The 13797-nt window shown below is 46.9% G+C and overlaps 1 protein-coding gene across 1 annotated transcript in view; it reads left to right on the forward strand.

The window, feature by feature from the left end:
* Positions 1-12603, forward strand: part of MUC4 (mucin 4, cell surface associated) — a 32093-nt gene extending 19490 nt beyond the window's left edge. The window contains exons 16-24 of the mRNA XM_077118028.1: positions 522-659; positions 2014-2195; positions 3769-3928; positions 4748-4927; positions 5315-5388; positions 6517-6581; positions 6669-6901; positions 9711-9873; positions 11953-12603. Of these exons, the coding sequence (XP_076974143.1) occupies positions 522-659; positions 2014-2195; positions 3769-3928; positions 4748-4927; positions 5315-5388; positions 6517-6581; positions 6669-6901; positions 9711-9873; positions 11953-12148 (1391 nt within the window). The 3' untranslated portion in view covers positions 12149-12603. The remainder of the gene's footprint in view (positions 1-521; positions 660-2013; positions 2196-3768; positions 3929-4747; positions 4928-5314; positions 5389-6516; positions 6582-6668; positions 6902-9710; positions 9874-11952) is intronic.
* The last annotated feature ends 1194 nt before the right edge of the window (positions 12604-13797 follow it).

Below are 13797 nucleotides of genomic sequence, written 5' to 3' on the forward strand. Positions count from 1 at the left end.
ACAAGGGTAGGGATTTTTGTCTATTTTGTTCATTGGTCTATTCTCACTACTTAGTGACATAGTAAATGCTCAGTATATATTTTGTCAAATGACTGACTGACTGACTGAAAAATAAAAAGGAAATAGCAAGGCTCCAAAAAAACAGAGACCAGTAAAAAATTTAATTTCCTCTTCAATTCGTGTCAAATGCAATGCCCATCTAGATATTACCCTCATGGCCTTCAACCTTCTTCCAAGGGTAAGGCTCTGTGACAGTCTGAACAACCCTGTTCTCTGATTCACTGTGCTCAGAATAGCACTCTGTTCAGGATGAGCAGGTGTAGAAAGAGAGGCTGAAGATTTGGTCAGGTGGGCAATGCAACCCCAACCTGCTCTGCATAGGTACAAGAGCAGGTCCACAGAATAACTCTTGTTTCTGCAGGTGGAAGTACCTCACATAGCCAGAGGATGGGAGAAAGAGAGGAAACTGGTAAGCCAGAGAGTGTCCTGCCTCCGACTCAGAATCTCTGTTTGTTTTTCAGATCAGTACCCACCCTCTATTGAGGGTCAGCATGTGGTTGAAGCCTACAAAGGGCAGACCAAGTGGATTCAGTACACCAGCAACTCTAAGAATGCCACTTTCACTCTCACAGACAGTTCCGATGACTTCACACTCTTTGGTAAGAATGCTTGGCTGGGGATAAGGTTGAGATTCAAGCTTTGGATAATTTTGCATCCCTATGCCCTATGTCAATTTACTGCTACTTATATTTAAGTATCCAGGGCCGTAATATCTTAGGAATGATACCTATAGTTCAAGTGTGTGCCCCAGTGAGTAACAGTGACAGGTTTATGGCATTCTGGCCAGTAGCCAGACTGACTGGGTATGGACAACTAATCCAAAGAGCATTTCATCTGAATATAACAGTAAGCTCTTTATGCAATCACCTAATTGTTAGAGTAATCAAGTATAACAGGAAGCAAATGCTAATTTTAAACATCCCCATCCCTTTTACAAGAAGGATTTAACAAGGAACAAGATTTAAAGAAATGCAAATGCCTTTGTCTGATACCCTTCTTGTTATTGTCATGTGCTTATTAACTATGCTTACCCAGCTCTGCTCTCTTCATCCCATTTTCTGTGCCCGGGCCAAGCAATCGTGGTTTCTCCCCGTTAGTGATGTACCGGAGCTCCCCAGGCCAGCACCTGTGATCTGAGTCAAAGCAGAGGGATGCAGCTTTCCTTCTGCTAAGCCAAAGCCCCTAAGTAACCTTACTCCAAACTCTGATCATCTCTCTGCCTCATTTTCTTTATCTGTACTGCTTATTCTGCACTCCTTTTGTTTCACATGGCATCCACTCAGGCTCAAGAGAAAATCAAAGCCAGAGTGATGACAATGGCATCAGGAGATTTTGTTCTCCACTGGACGCCTCTGCTGAAGAGTGATAGCCTGGAAGTTACTCTCATCTATTCCCCCCATTAACTCCTTTAAACCTCCTGTTTTAAGAAGGCTTCTCCTATTTTATTGAAAAATACAAGACGAGTTTAAGCAAAAGAGTCTATGTAGATATATAACAGTGTTTCACTATAGTCTGATGTCTGAAGAGGTGGCCAGTCAGAGGTCCAGCAAGTGAGAAGGATAGGAAGAAATGAGGGCAGAGGAAGGGGCTGCTGTGAAGGTGAAGTGTTTGAAGGATGCTTGCCTTTATCTACCATACCCAGGATTCCTTAGGGGGTCTTTGCCCTTAAGGTCTCTTAGGAAGAAACTGCCTTCCCTTCTGTGGAGTTCCTATATGATCTGTAAATTGGGCTGGGGCTACTTCCAGTTTGGAGCATGGCCAGGATCCCTCCAAGAGCCCAACCTTACTCAAGAAATCACCTGATGAGATGTGGAAGGCAGTCTGAGAGGAGTGGGACAGAGCCCAGCGCCAGCAATCGGGCTGTTAGATACTCTAAAACCAGCCCCGGGATGTATCAGACAGTCGAGCAGAGGAACTTCCCAACTCTCAATGATCTCATCTTCCCCTGGGCAGAGAACGGGACATTGCTATGGATCCCAAAGTTGCTGGAACCATTTACACTGGAGATTCTAGCAAGAAATGCCAAGGACGGCTTGTCATCTGTACTCCGGCCCAAGACTGTAGTCTGCAATTGCAGTGCAGAGAGCCAGTGTTTGTTCAACCAGACCAGCTGGGTGGGCAATTCTTCCCTTGAGGTGAGTGTTGGGAGGAGCATGGGAGGGAAGGTTCCATGTCTAGGTGAAGGGAAATGGGGATTGAAGGGATGTTGTAATTCATCCTCTCCCGGGTGATGCCTGTGTTGGGAGGTGAGGTGGGACTATGGTAGGTGACTAGAGCAAATGCTGATCTCTGGCTAAACAAGTGCACATGTGTGAAAAAAATTAACTCTTTATTGCTTCTAACTCAACCAAATTTTTATCTCCAAGTTCCCACTGTGTCAGTCTGGCAGGAAACCTCCACCTCAGACTTTCTTAGTGTTTCCTGGTGGTTTCCAGTCCCATAGTTCTCAGTGTGAGGCACTGAGGTATAGGGCAGGAAGGTGTCCAGGTGATCCCTGGGCACAAGTCTACACAGTTGTCCATCACAGCCTGTCCTCCCAACCCCCTCAGTCCCGGAGGGGTGCTCTGCAGCTTCTGGGTTTTGCTCAGACTTGGAAAACCTTTTATAAAAAGGCTGCTTCGGTCCCACCTGCCTAGGAGCCACATACAGCTTCTCATCATCATGCTGTCAGGATGAGATTTCCCGGGCCCCTCTGAGCTTCGGACCCCATGACTCCTTCATTCTCTCTTTTCTCTCTCCCTCCAGCTAAAAGTGGCACCTCTTTTTCTGTTTAGAGGGAATCCTTTTCCATTTGAGTTTCTAGCCAAGACGTTTGGCCTAGGCCCATGAATCTTACCCCACCTGCTCTTTTTTGTTATAAATGGAGTCCAGGAAGGAAAGTGTTTGACTGGCAATGCCCCCCGCTCCCTCCATTCCTTGTATATTTCCACAAAGGCATGCATGTGCACACACACACACACACACATACCTTTTCCCTGATGCACAGAGAAAATTAGTACTTAAAGGGGTGAACTTGGAGGGTGTGGAAGGCAGAAAAGGGGCAGAAAAGTAAAAAGCACAAAGTGGGAAAAACAGAGATTAAATTCAATACATTATTCTCAAGATCCCCAAATATCCATTCTTCAGAACAGAAAGCTAAGTACTAGAAGTTTCTATTTTAGGGAGATTTCCGAGTCAGTTCAGAGTGGGGGTCAGAAAAGAGAGACTGGGAACTGGATGAGGTTTCTGGGACCATTAACATTTCCTGTGCCATTATTTTGGGTTTTGCCACTTTCCCACTGTGCTGAGCAGTGAAGCTGTTCGTTATTGATTGGGGATCAGCAAGGGGAGGTTGAGTGAGGAAAACTGCAGCCCTTTGTGAGATCAAGTTTTCTAGCAATAGTAGAATATTTATGTGTGTGTGTGTGTTTATCTATGTATTTAGATCCTGCCTTACTCTAGAAATTATTTCAGAGAAGATATGGTATGAATGGGGTTAGAAAAAAAGAGGATAAGAGGCCTGAAACCTTGGTGCAGGTGCCAGGTAGAAGGGATCAGGATAAACAAATGGCCCAGCGCAGCCAAATGGGCAGGAGGACTGTGTGCCCTTTGAAGCAGGGACTTGCAGGCCCAGGGTGTGGCCAAAGAAGGTGTTTAGTAGATGCCGGAGCTCAGCAGCCCTTAATGGCTGAGCCTCCTGGCTGCCCATTGACCAGCTCCCTGTTCCAGGTGGCTGCCTGCCAGTGTGACGGGGACACCTATGGCCTCTACTGCGAACACTTCAAGAGCCCCTGTGAGGAGCAGTGCTTCCCAAATGTGAAGTGCAATCCTAAGAAGGGCTGCGAGGCCTGCCCTCCAAACATGACTGGGGATGGGCGTCACTGTGCACGTGAGCTGGAAACAGGGTGCTGGCGGGAGGGAACAGGTGGCACCCTGAAGAATTAGGACAGCTAAAGCAAACATTTCTGTCCCTTTTCCATCAAGTCTTTAGAATGCTCAATATAGCTGGTGTTGGTAGGAGGGCATGGAAAGAGGGTAGTGGGTGGTGAGGGGATGGGGAGAAGAGGTTGTACAGGCATAGAGGAGGGTCAGGGAAAAGCAGGCTTGAGGTATCAATAAGGAAAACTCTGGACAAAAGACAGAATAGGGGGTGGAGCCCAAGAAGAAGGGAGGGGGAGACTTACAGTAGTAGCCACAGAACCAGAAACAAGCTCCAAGCCATGGGGTGCCTCATGAGGGAGATTATAGTGGGGCTCCACCAAGCCCCCCAGCCACCAAGTAAAATGTAGAGACTACTTGTCTTCTGAGCAGAGGCTAGACTGAGCAAAATCACAGTTCTACAGAGGCAGAAAAGAAGATGGACGCGAGGGAGTGAGAGACAGATGGAGCAAGGAAAACAGGATAATGGGCTCTTCTTCCACAGGCTCCTGGGTCCTTCTCTCGTGCCCAAGGTCTGATAAATATTCTGCTCCCTCTGTAGAAGTGGGAGAATACATAGCTGGCAGAGGAAAAAGGGGTGCAAGGCAGAGAAAGACCAAGAGAAAGGGAGGATAGTTTGAGGTTCAGAGTGGTCTGAAAGCATTACACAGATTGAGGGGGCATTGGAGGAAAGAAACCAAGTCTCTCCTGGGAGCAGATTTCCAGTGACTGGATCCATCTTCCCTGCAATCCCAATGTGGCATTGCTGATCTCCCTGCTCTCTCTGCAGCACTGGAGAACCTTGACCTCTGTCAAAACAAATCCTGCCCTGCGAATTACTGCTATAACCATGGCCACTGCTACATCTCCCAGAATCTGGGCTGTAAGCCCACTTGCACCTGCCCCCCAGCCTTCACCGACAATCGCTGCTTGCTGGCTGGGAACAACTTCACTCCAACCGCCAATCAAGGTACAACCAGATGTGCCTTCCACCGCCATACAAATCTCACCTTTGGGGAAGATAGAGAAGCTCTGAGCTCCAGAGCCAAGTTTCTCAGACTTATAGGACAGAACTCCAAATGGTCAGTTGTAGGGTATGGGAGCTAATGGTGGCAGATGTCATAGCATGAACCATGAGCTGCCCAGTTTGCTGAGAAAGCACTGAGGGAGACCTTGTGGCTTAGCAAGATGAGGGTCAAGGACCCCTGATCACAGTAGAATGAACACGACCGTGCAAGTCAGGAGAGTTGGCCACATCTGGTTTTCCCTGTGACCTTGTGTAGAATGGGGCTGTCTCTCCTGGGTGAGGCTGGGTTAACCCATGAGTTGATTATGAATTTGCTTTTCCCATCTCCAGAGCTCCCCTCAAGAGTCATCCAGCTCTTGCTCAGTGAAAAAGAAAATGCCACCGTCGTGGAGGTCAACGCCTCGGTCAGTGCTGCAGGCCAGGCTCTGGGTGGGGGAGGCAGATGGGTAGATTCAGGGAAAGGGCTGAGCCATCACTTGTGTATCCATCTAGATGCAATTGCCAGGGGAGGTCAGAGCCTCCTGCCCCGGGGGAGGCTGGGGAAGGGGGATCAGAAAGCCCCTGGACAGAGACCTCAGAAAGGGTTGGAATGACCAGTTCGCCTTGAGCAGAATCCAAGGTGGCCAAGTCATCCAGTCCTTCCCTATGAGCATCCCTCAAGACCTGTACTTCTTGGATATTACAAGATATAACACAAGAGGGGGTGCCACCTCCAGGAAGCTTTCCCTGACTTCCCAGAGAACTGGGACCTTCCTCTTCTTGGCTCCCAAGCCCTTGTCTATACCTCAATGACAGGCGAAGTATCACAGTGGTGGAGTGTGTAGGCTATAAAATCCTAAACACCTGATTTGAATGCCTGGTCTACCTCTTACTGGACATTGTGACTGTAGACATCGCTTAATGTCTCATCTGTAAAAAGAGGGATAATAATAGTACTGTGACAATGGGTTATGTTATGGCTTAAATGAAAATGTATGTATTTAGCACAGTACCTGAAACACACTAAGTGTTCAAAAAAGGATTACTACTCTTATATTTATTGCTCTAGCACTCAACACTCTGTGTGATAAACTCTGTTGATATTTCTCTATTGCACCTGACTGTGGGCTCTATGAGTACAGACAGTTCCTAAATCGACCTGACATCCCCAGCACCCAGCCACCTCCTAGGTTTAGTCAAACGTAATAGGTATAAACATGTGGGGAGAGAATGAGTGGGTGAACCAGGGATCAGAAGCAAGGTCGGGGTCATTCATTTCAGGGTCTCCTCTTGTAATGTGAGGCAGAAAGGAGGGTGAGGAAGAACATTAAGTCCTTTGCTCACCAACAAATATTAAGCAGGAACTCATGCCAGTCACTGGGCTGGGCTAGAGTCGGGGAATGTGGAGATGAGTGGCAACGTCCTGCGGGGCCTGGGGACTCACGTTCAAAGAAGGAAGCAAACAGGGATGAATAAATGCTTTAAAGTAGGAGGGTCTGGTCTCTGGCCAGCCTCAACCCCGCTACTTACTGTTCCTCCATCTTCCACCCCAGGTAGCATACAGACTGGGGACCCTGGACGTGCGGGCATTCCTCTGGAACAGCCTGGTGGAACCAGTGTAAGTGGGACCGTCCCCCCGCCCCCGGGGTCTCCCCGTAACCCCAGCTCCACCACCCTTACCCCTCTCTGTGCCCTTCCCACACAGGGCTTCCCCTGCCTCGGCCCCAGGAAGCCCCTTTCAACACTGGAAAGTCATCTCTGAGTTCCAGTACCGCCCTCAGGGCCCTGTCATCAACTTCCTGAACAAAAGGCTGCTGGACGCTGTGGTGGAAGCATTCTTACTCCAGGCGCCGAGGGGGGTGCCGAGGAGTGGGGGGCCCAGGAGCAACGTGGTCTTCAACCCCATCTCCAGGGGAGAAGTGCACAGCGAGGAGGCTCGTGAGTACAGAGATGACGGAGGGTGGGTGCGAGCAGAGGGAGCCTGTCCCAGAGCTTCAGCCCACACCAACCCATGGTGGAAAAATATTCTGTTGAGGTCCACAAACCAGTAAGATGCAAGTTAATTGAGTTCTTTTACTTTTTATTTATTTTTTTATTGTGAACCATAACACATATACAAAAAAGCAATAATTTTAACAAGTAGCTATAGAACAGATTTTAAAGTTTGGTATGAGCTATAGTTCCATGATTTTTAGTTTTTTTCTTCTAGCTGCACCAAGACACTGGAGACCAACAGAAATATTAGTATTATGACTTAGCAGTCATAATCATTGGTTAAGTCCTATCTTCTCTGTTATACTCCTCTTCTTTAAATAGCATGTACTATAAAAGCAATACAGTTCAAAGTATATCACAACAAGTAGTTGTAGAACAGATTTCGGAGTTTGGTATGGTTACACTTCCACAATTTTAGCTTTTTATTTCTAGCTGCTCTAAGGTACTGGAGGCTAAAAGAAATATCAATATAATAATTCAGCAATCATACTCATTTGTTAAAACGAACCTTCTCTGTATAACTCCACCATCACTTTTGATCTTTCTCCCACTCTTTAGGGGTATTTGGGCTATTCCCATTCTATCGCTTTCATGTTGGAAGGGGCTGTCGATAACATGGGATAGGGGGATTGAACTAGCTGATGTTCTGGAAAGGCTGGCCCCTCTGCATTTCAGGACTTGTCTGGTCCAAGGACCTATCTGGAGGTTGTAAGTTTTGGAGAGTTACCTTAGTGCATGGAACCTTTGTAGAATCTTATTTAATGCCCCAGGTATTCTTTAGGATTAGCAGGAATGGTTTTGGTTGGGATTTGGCAAGTTATGATAGGTAGCAATGTCTAACTGAAGCACGCATAAGAGTGGCCTCCAGAGTAGCCTCTTGACTCTATTTGAACTCTCTCAGACACTGATAAGTTATTTGTTACACTTCTTTTCCCCCTTTTGGTCAGAATGGCATTGTTGATCCCATGGTGCCAGGGCCAGGCTCATTCCTAGGAGTCATCTCTCATGCCACCAGGGAGACTTTCATCTCTCCATGTCATGTCCCATGCAGTGGAGAGAGCAATGATTTCACTTGCAGAGTTGGGCTTAGAGAGCAACAAAAGAGGTCCTCCAGAGGTGACTCTTAGAGGGCATACTTATAGGTAGACCATTTTTAATTTTTGAAAGAAATTTTAAGCATTTTATCGACCAGCTATTTAGATTTAAGAGCAGGAGCACAAAAGGCCACTTAATAGATCCACATGGGTATAGTTTGACTAAGGAATTACTCCACCGGAGGCCATCCTAAACTATTGCTGCTAATGGTTTTCTTTCTTTTAATAAAATTTCTAATGATTTTCTTAAATTTTAAGAAATTTAAATATATATATATATAATATATATATATTTGCACTTTGTAAATATAACCAAGGACATCCCCTGAGCATTTGCCCTCCAGCTGGAGGATACTGGTTGGAGGCTGGAGATCTGGCCCAGGAGCGGAGAGAAACCCCTCACTGCAAGGGGGTGACCCTGCACCTGCCTTCTTCCCAGTCCAGGCCTCAGCCTGGAAAACGAGATGGGGTTTCTGGGGTCCCTTTCACTTCTGACAGTCCCTAATTCTCCCTGAATGGGAATGAGATAAATTGGCAAACTCGTCAGAAAGAAAAAAAATAGCCCTCCCTATTTTCTGGAATGGGGCAGAGACCAGGGCAGTGACCATTCCAAGCACAACAGAAGCTGCTATTTTACTTCGGTTCGGGACCAAGCAAGAGCTTCTTCTAAAATCCGGGTTTACGCTTTCACCCTCGTGAAGGCCACAACAGGAATTCCTCATGACTACCATGTGTGTAGCAGCGGGGGGTGAGAGGTTTAGGAGGGGAGGGCAACGACCACTCAGCTCTAGTTCTTTTTTTTCAAAAACAAAAGAACCCACAATTTTTATTATAAAAGTGCAATATGCTTCGTGCAGAAACTTTAGGAAATGCAAATTTAAGAAAAGAAAAAAAAATTACCTGTACTTCCAATCCCCAGAGACAATTCTTATTTTGTTCATATACTTCTGACCTTTTAATTTGTACAAGGGAACTTCAAAAATATTCATTTTTAAGGGACCAAATCATGCCTACTGTTTGAAGACCGCTTCATTAAACCATTGTGAACATATTACCTTGTAGATTGTGTACATATTCCCATTGGATATACTATTTCATCATGATATATTGACTATAGTGTATTAGATTTTTAATGTTATAATAGCTATCATTTTTTTAGTATTAGACACCTTTACTGAGTACTCTATATATTATCTCATTTAAATTTCACTGCAAAGTAGTTGCTATTATTATCATGTCCTTTTAAAGATAAAGAAACTGGAGCTGAGAGAGTTAAGAAATTTCCCCAAAATCACACAAGTAGTAAGTAGTAGAATGTGAATTTCAACTCAGGTCTGGCCAGCTTCAAAACACAAGCTTTAACTAATATGTTTTTTATTCCATTACATTTACTGGTCATGCAATAGTCCTTTCATAATGATATAAAGTAACTTATTTAACAAGACCCCCACCTGTTAAACATTAAGATTATTCTCTCCCCTCTTTTTATTTTGCTATTACAAACTATGCTGATCTAGACATCCATGAACATATATGTATTTGCGCACGTTTCCAGTTACTTTCCGGGATAAACCCCTGAAAATGGACTTTTGATCTAAATGATACTGCTTTGGTGTCAGCCGCTTCATTTGCACGTTAACCTGTGTCCTTCCTGGTAGTGAACGTCAGCACGCTGGAGACTTACTTCAGATGCGATGGCTACGCGGGCTACCGCCTGGTCTACAATCCGCAGAATGGCTTCACGTGCATGTCCCCGTGCAGCATGGGCTTCTGTGAGCACGGAGGCCAGTGCCAGCACCTGCCGGACGGGCCCCAGTGCAGGTGAGGGGGGCGGGGCCAGGAGGCGTGAGGACAGCGCTGGGGAATCCAAGATGGCAAAATACTGCAAGCAGCCAGGGCCGCCGGAGTACCTCACGGCATGTGAAGAACAGGGTGGCTCCCTTTGTAACTGAGTGAGAACTGGGATCAGAGAGAAGCGGATAATGGGAAAGAGGGTTTGTGAGTGCCTACTCTGAGTTATTTGCTATATTACTCTCAAACGCAAGCGACAGGAGTGAGTATTATTATGACCATTTTAAAGATGAGGAAACTGCAGATGGGACATGATAAGTCACCTGCCCGAGAGACGAGGGTGTTAATGTAGCAAGGTATGGCTTCCAAAGCCCAAACTCCTGCCCCTCCTTCACCTGAATATGCTTCCACCCAGTTCTTTCCTTGTGTAAAAGAAACTGACTGTTTTGCTCTAGGCCCACCCTGCCCCTCTTTAAGAGTACTCAGAGGCGGTCCTCACAGATTGATGCCCTAGCCCGTTCCTTCATTAAGAGTCTGAGGGTCTCCCCTGAGGGGAGTGCAGGAAGTCTGCAGCTGTGCTAGGGAGGAAGAAGGAAATGCCACCCCATCATCAATGACGCCCTGCCCAGGCCAGAGCCCGAGTGCAGACCGCCCTCCGACTACCCCAGTCCCCACTCCAGTCCCAGATGGCCCGCCCCTAACCCCCCAGCTCCCTGCCCCCTTACTCCAGCAGCCAGGCAGAGGAAAAGAGCCCAGCAGCCGGAGGCCAAGCTCAGCGCTGCGTTGTGAGGCGGGGGCAGGACGAGGGCGGGCGGTACTCAGCAGCCCGGGTTGCCGCTGGGTTTGTGACTGCGCATGCTTATCTGTGATCTGCCCGCATCCTCACTGTCATGGCATCTGGGCTCCAAGGTGAATGATATCTATGTTTTTTTTTAAACTTTTTTATTGTATAGCATAACATATATACAAAGCAAAGAAATAAAAAAGCAACAGATTTCAAAGCATTCTTCAAAAAGTGGTTACAGGACAGATCCCAGAGTTTGTCATGGGCTACCATACAGTCCTCTCATATTTTTCCTTCTAGCTGCTCCAGAATAGAGGAGGCTAGAGGGCTTAAATATTTTTTTTATCATCACAATCGACTTTTTTTTCCTGAAAAATAACATATATACAAAAAAGCTATAAATTTCAAAGCGCAGCACCACAATTAGTTGTAGAACATATTGCAGACTTTGACATGGGTTACAATTTCACAATTTTAGGTTTTTACGTCTAGCTGCTCTGAAATACTGGAAACTAAAAGAGATATGAATTTAATGATTTGACATTCATATTCATTTGTTAAGTTTTATCTTCTATGTGTAATTCCACCATCACCTTTGATCTTTCCATACCTCTCATTGGGGTCATCTGGGCTGTCGCAATTCTACTTTTTTTCTATTGGAAGAGTCTGTCACTAATATGGGGTAGGGAGATGGAACGATCTGATGTTTGGAGAGGCTGGGCTAGGTTTTAGGAATTATCTGGACCAGGGACCCATCTAGAGGTTGTAGGTTTCTGGAAAGTTCGTCTAGTGCCTGGAACTTTTGTGGAATCTTATAAATTGCCCTAGGTGTTCTTTAGGATTAGCTGGAATGGTCCTGGTTGGGGTTGGCAGATTATGACAGATAGTAAGGTCTACCTGAAGCTTGCGTACGAGGAACCTCCAGAGTAGCCTCTCGACTCTCTTTGAACTCTCTCTGCCACTGATACTTTATTAATTATGGTGTTTTCCTTCATTTGGTCAGGATGTAATTGTTTATCCTAAGGTGCCAGGTCTGGATTCATCCCTAGAAGTCATCTCCCACGTCACCAGGGAAACTTTCACCCCTGGATGTCATGTCCCACGTAGGGGGGAGGGCAATGGATACCTACGATAAGGGGCATGCCTGTTAGCCTTTGCTCAGTGGCCTTGCCTCAGCACGGCTGACTCCGGCCTCTCCCCCTAGTTAGTGGGGGAGTCCAGCCTGTCATGGAGAATCCCCTATGGCCCCAGGAGGAGAGGAGGGGTTGGAGAGGCTGGGCGCCCGCCTCCCCACTCCTCACCGCGCACCCCCTCTCTGTCCCCAGCTGCGTGCCCTTCTCCATCTACACGCCCTGGGGTGAGCGCTGTGAGCACGTGAGCATGAAGCTCAGAGCGTTCTTCGGGATCTTCTTTGGGACCCTGGGTGCCCTCCTGCTGCTGGGGACTGTGGCCTTTGTGGTCCAGCGCTTTCTCAGCCACTCCGGCACCCGGTACTCTTACCCCATGGACTCGGAGAGCTGAGGCCTAGCCCCAAAGGGGCCATTGTGGCCTAGGATACCTCAGAACCCACCTCATCTTCGTCCACATACTTCCTGGCACAGTGCTTTGGAAAGACTGGAAAAGGAAGAAGATGATTGAAGACAATCCAGGATTCTTCAAGGAGTGTGAATAAAGACTAGATCACACCCTCAGTAGACAGACGTGCACAGGAAGAGGCCACAAGGACCTAACGACACAAATGCATGGGTTCTCTCTCTCTCTCTCACACACACACACACTCATACACACACACACACCCTCAGTAGACAGATGTGCACAGGAAGAGGCCACAAGGACCTAACGACACAAATGCATGGGTTTTCTCTCTCTCTCTCACACACACACACACTCATACACACACTCAGACATACACACCAGGGTTAATAATGGAGTGATGGTTCTAAGTTAAAAACCAAAATGTTTTTGCATACAAAACTCTCTTGTTTACTTCTAATTAAAATCTCTTTAAATAAAGTCCCTCTGACTTTTTGTGTCTCCAAAGCCATGAATTCCATTCGTGATTTTGCCCTGGTGGCTGACAGCCTAAGCACAGATGTGGGGATTAAGTTTTGGGTGCGACGGGAGCAGGGGAGCACTGGCTCCTCCTGCTCAGTGCTCGGTAGGTACTCCATGCTGGGAAGCTCCATCCATCGCAGCCTCTGCAACAACTTTTTCCTCCCCCACCCCAGCACACATCAAAGCCTGGCCCTCTGAAGAGGAGGGTAGAGATAGCCCCAAAGGGTTAGTCCAGATTCTCTCTCTCTGGACCCATCCCTGCCTTGCTGATTTCTCCACCAGTTTCACAAAAATGACAAAAGAATAAATATGTGTTCCTGCTTGTCTCCTGTACCCACCAGTGTTCCCTGGAGAATGGGTTAAACCGTTTCAGCTTCCTTTCCAGGAACCAGCTCCAGAAGCAGGCCACACACACCCTTAGACTTTGTGCACCCCTGGTGCACCTTCTTTGTTCTTTCCTGTGTCCCAGACTGACTCCTCTAAATTTCTCTCCTCCACCCCACATTCCCAGAGCCGCTTTCTGTTTCTGCTTGTTCCCAGCAACCCAATCAGTTTCCGCATTATCCTTTTCTTCTCAGCAGGCAGGCCTGCACCTCCTGCATCTAGAGCATCTCAATTCCTGTTATATAGAGATAAGAGGTAGCTGCCACTTGGTCCTAAATCCAAGAGAGATGGATTTGCCCTGAAAAGAGAATGTGATTGGCTCAGCTTATGTCTAATCAAGGGCGGCCACAAGGAGGAAAGGGAGGTTGCATGATACATACCTGGAAGCCCAGGCTCACTCTTTTGACTGGTTAAGTGGTGTTGTGGGAAATTCTCAGAGAAAGATGATCTTCCATCTGAGCAGACACTCCAAAATGTCTGCTGTACCTAGAGAATGGCTTCTCCCAGCAGGCAACAACACCCCCTGCACTGTGTACAAGGCTTTCGTTCTACCCTCACAGGCCCCAAAGTGTAATCAGGTCTCAATAGAAAACCATGGTCACCACATTCATTTATCAAGAATTGGACACACATTCACCGGGGTCAGTGGGGTGGCGAGGTACACTGTCCGGTAGTTACAATGAAGGAAAGGCAGAACAAAGAAGAAGGGACAATGAAAACGTGGGGACCTG

This window comes from Tamandua tetradactyla, chromosome 10 (assembly GCF_023851605.1).
Source record: "Tamandua tetradactyla isolate mTamTet1 chromosome 10, mTamTet1.pri, whole genome shotgun sequence".
In the NCBI taxonomy this organism is placed as follows: domain Eukaryota; kingdom Metazoa; phylum Chordata; class Mammalia; order Pilosa; family Myrmecophagidae; genus Tamandua; species Tamandua tetradactyla.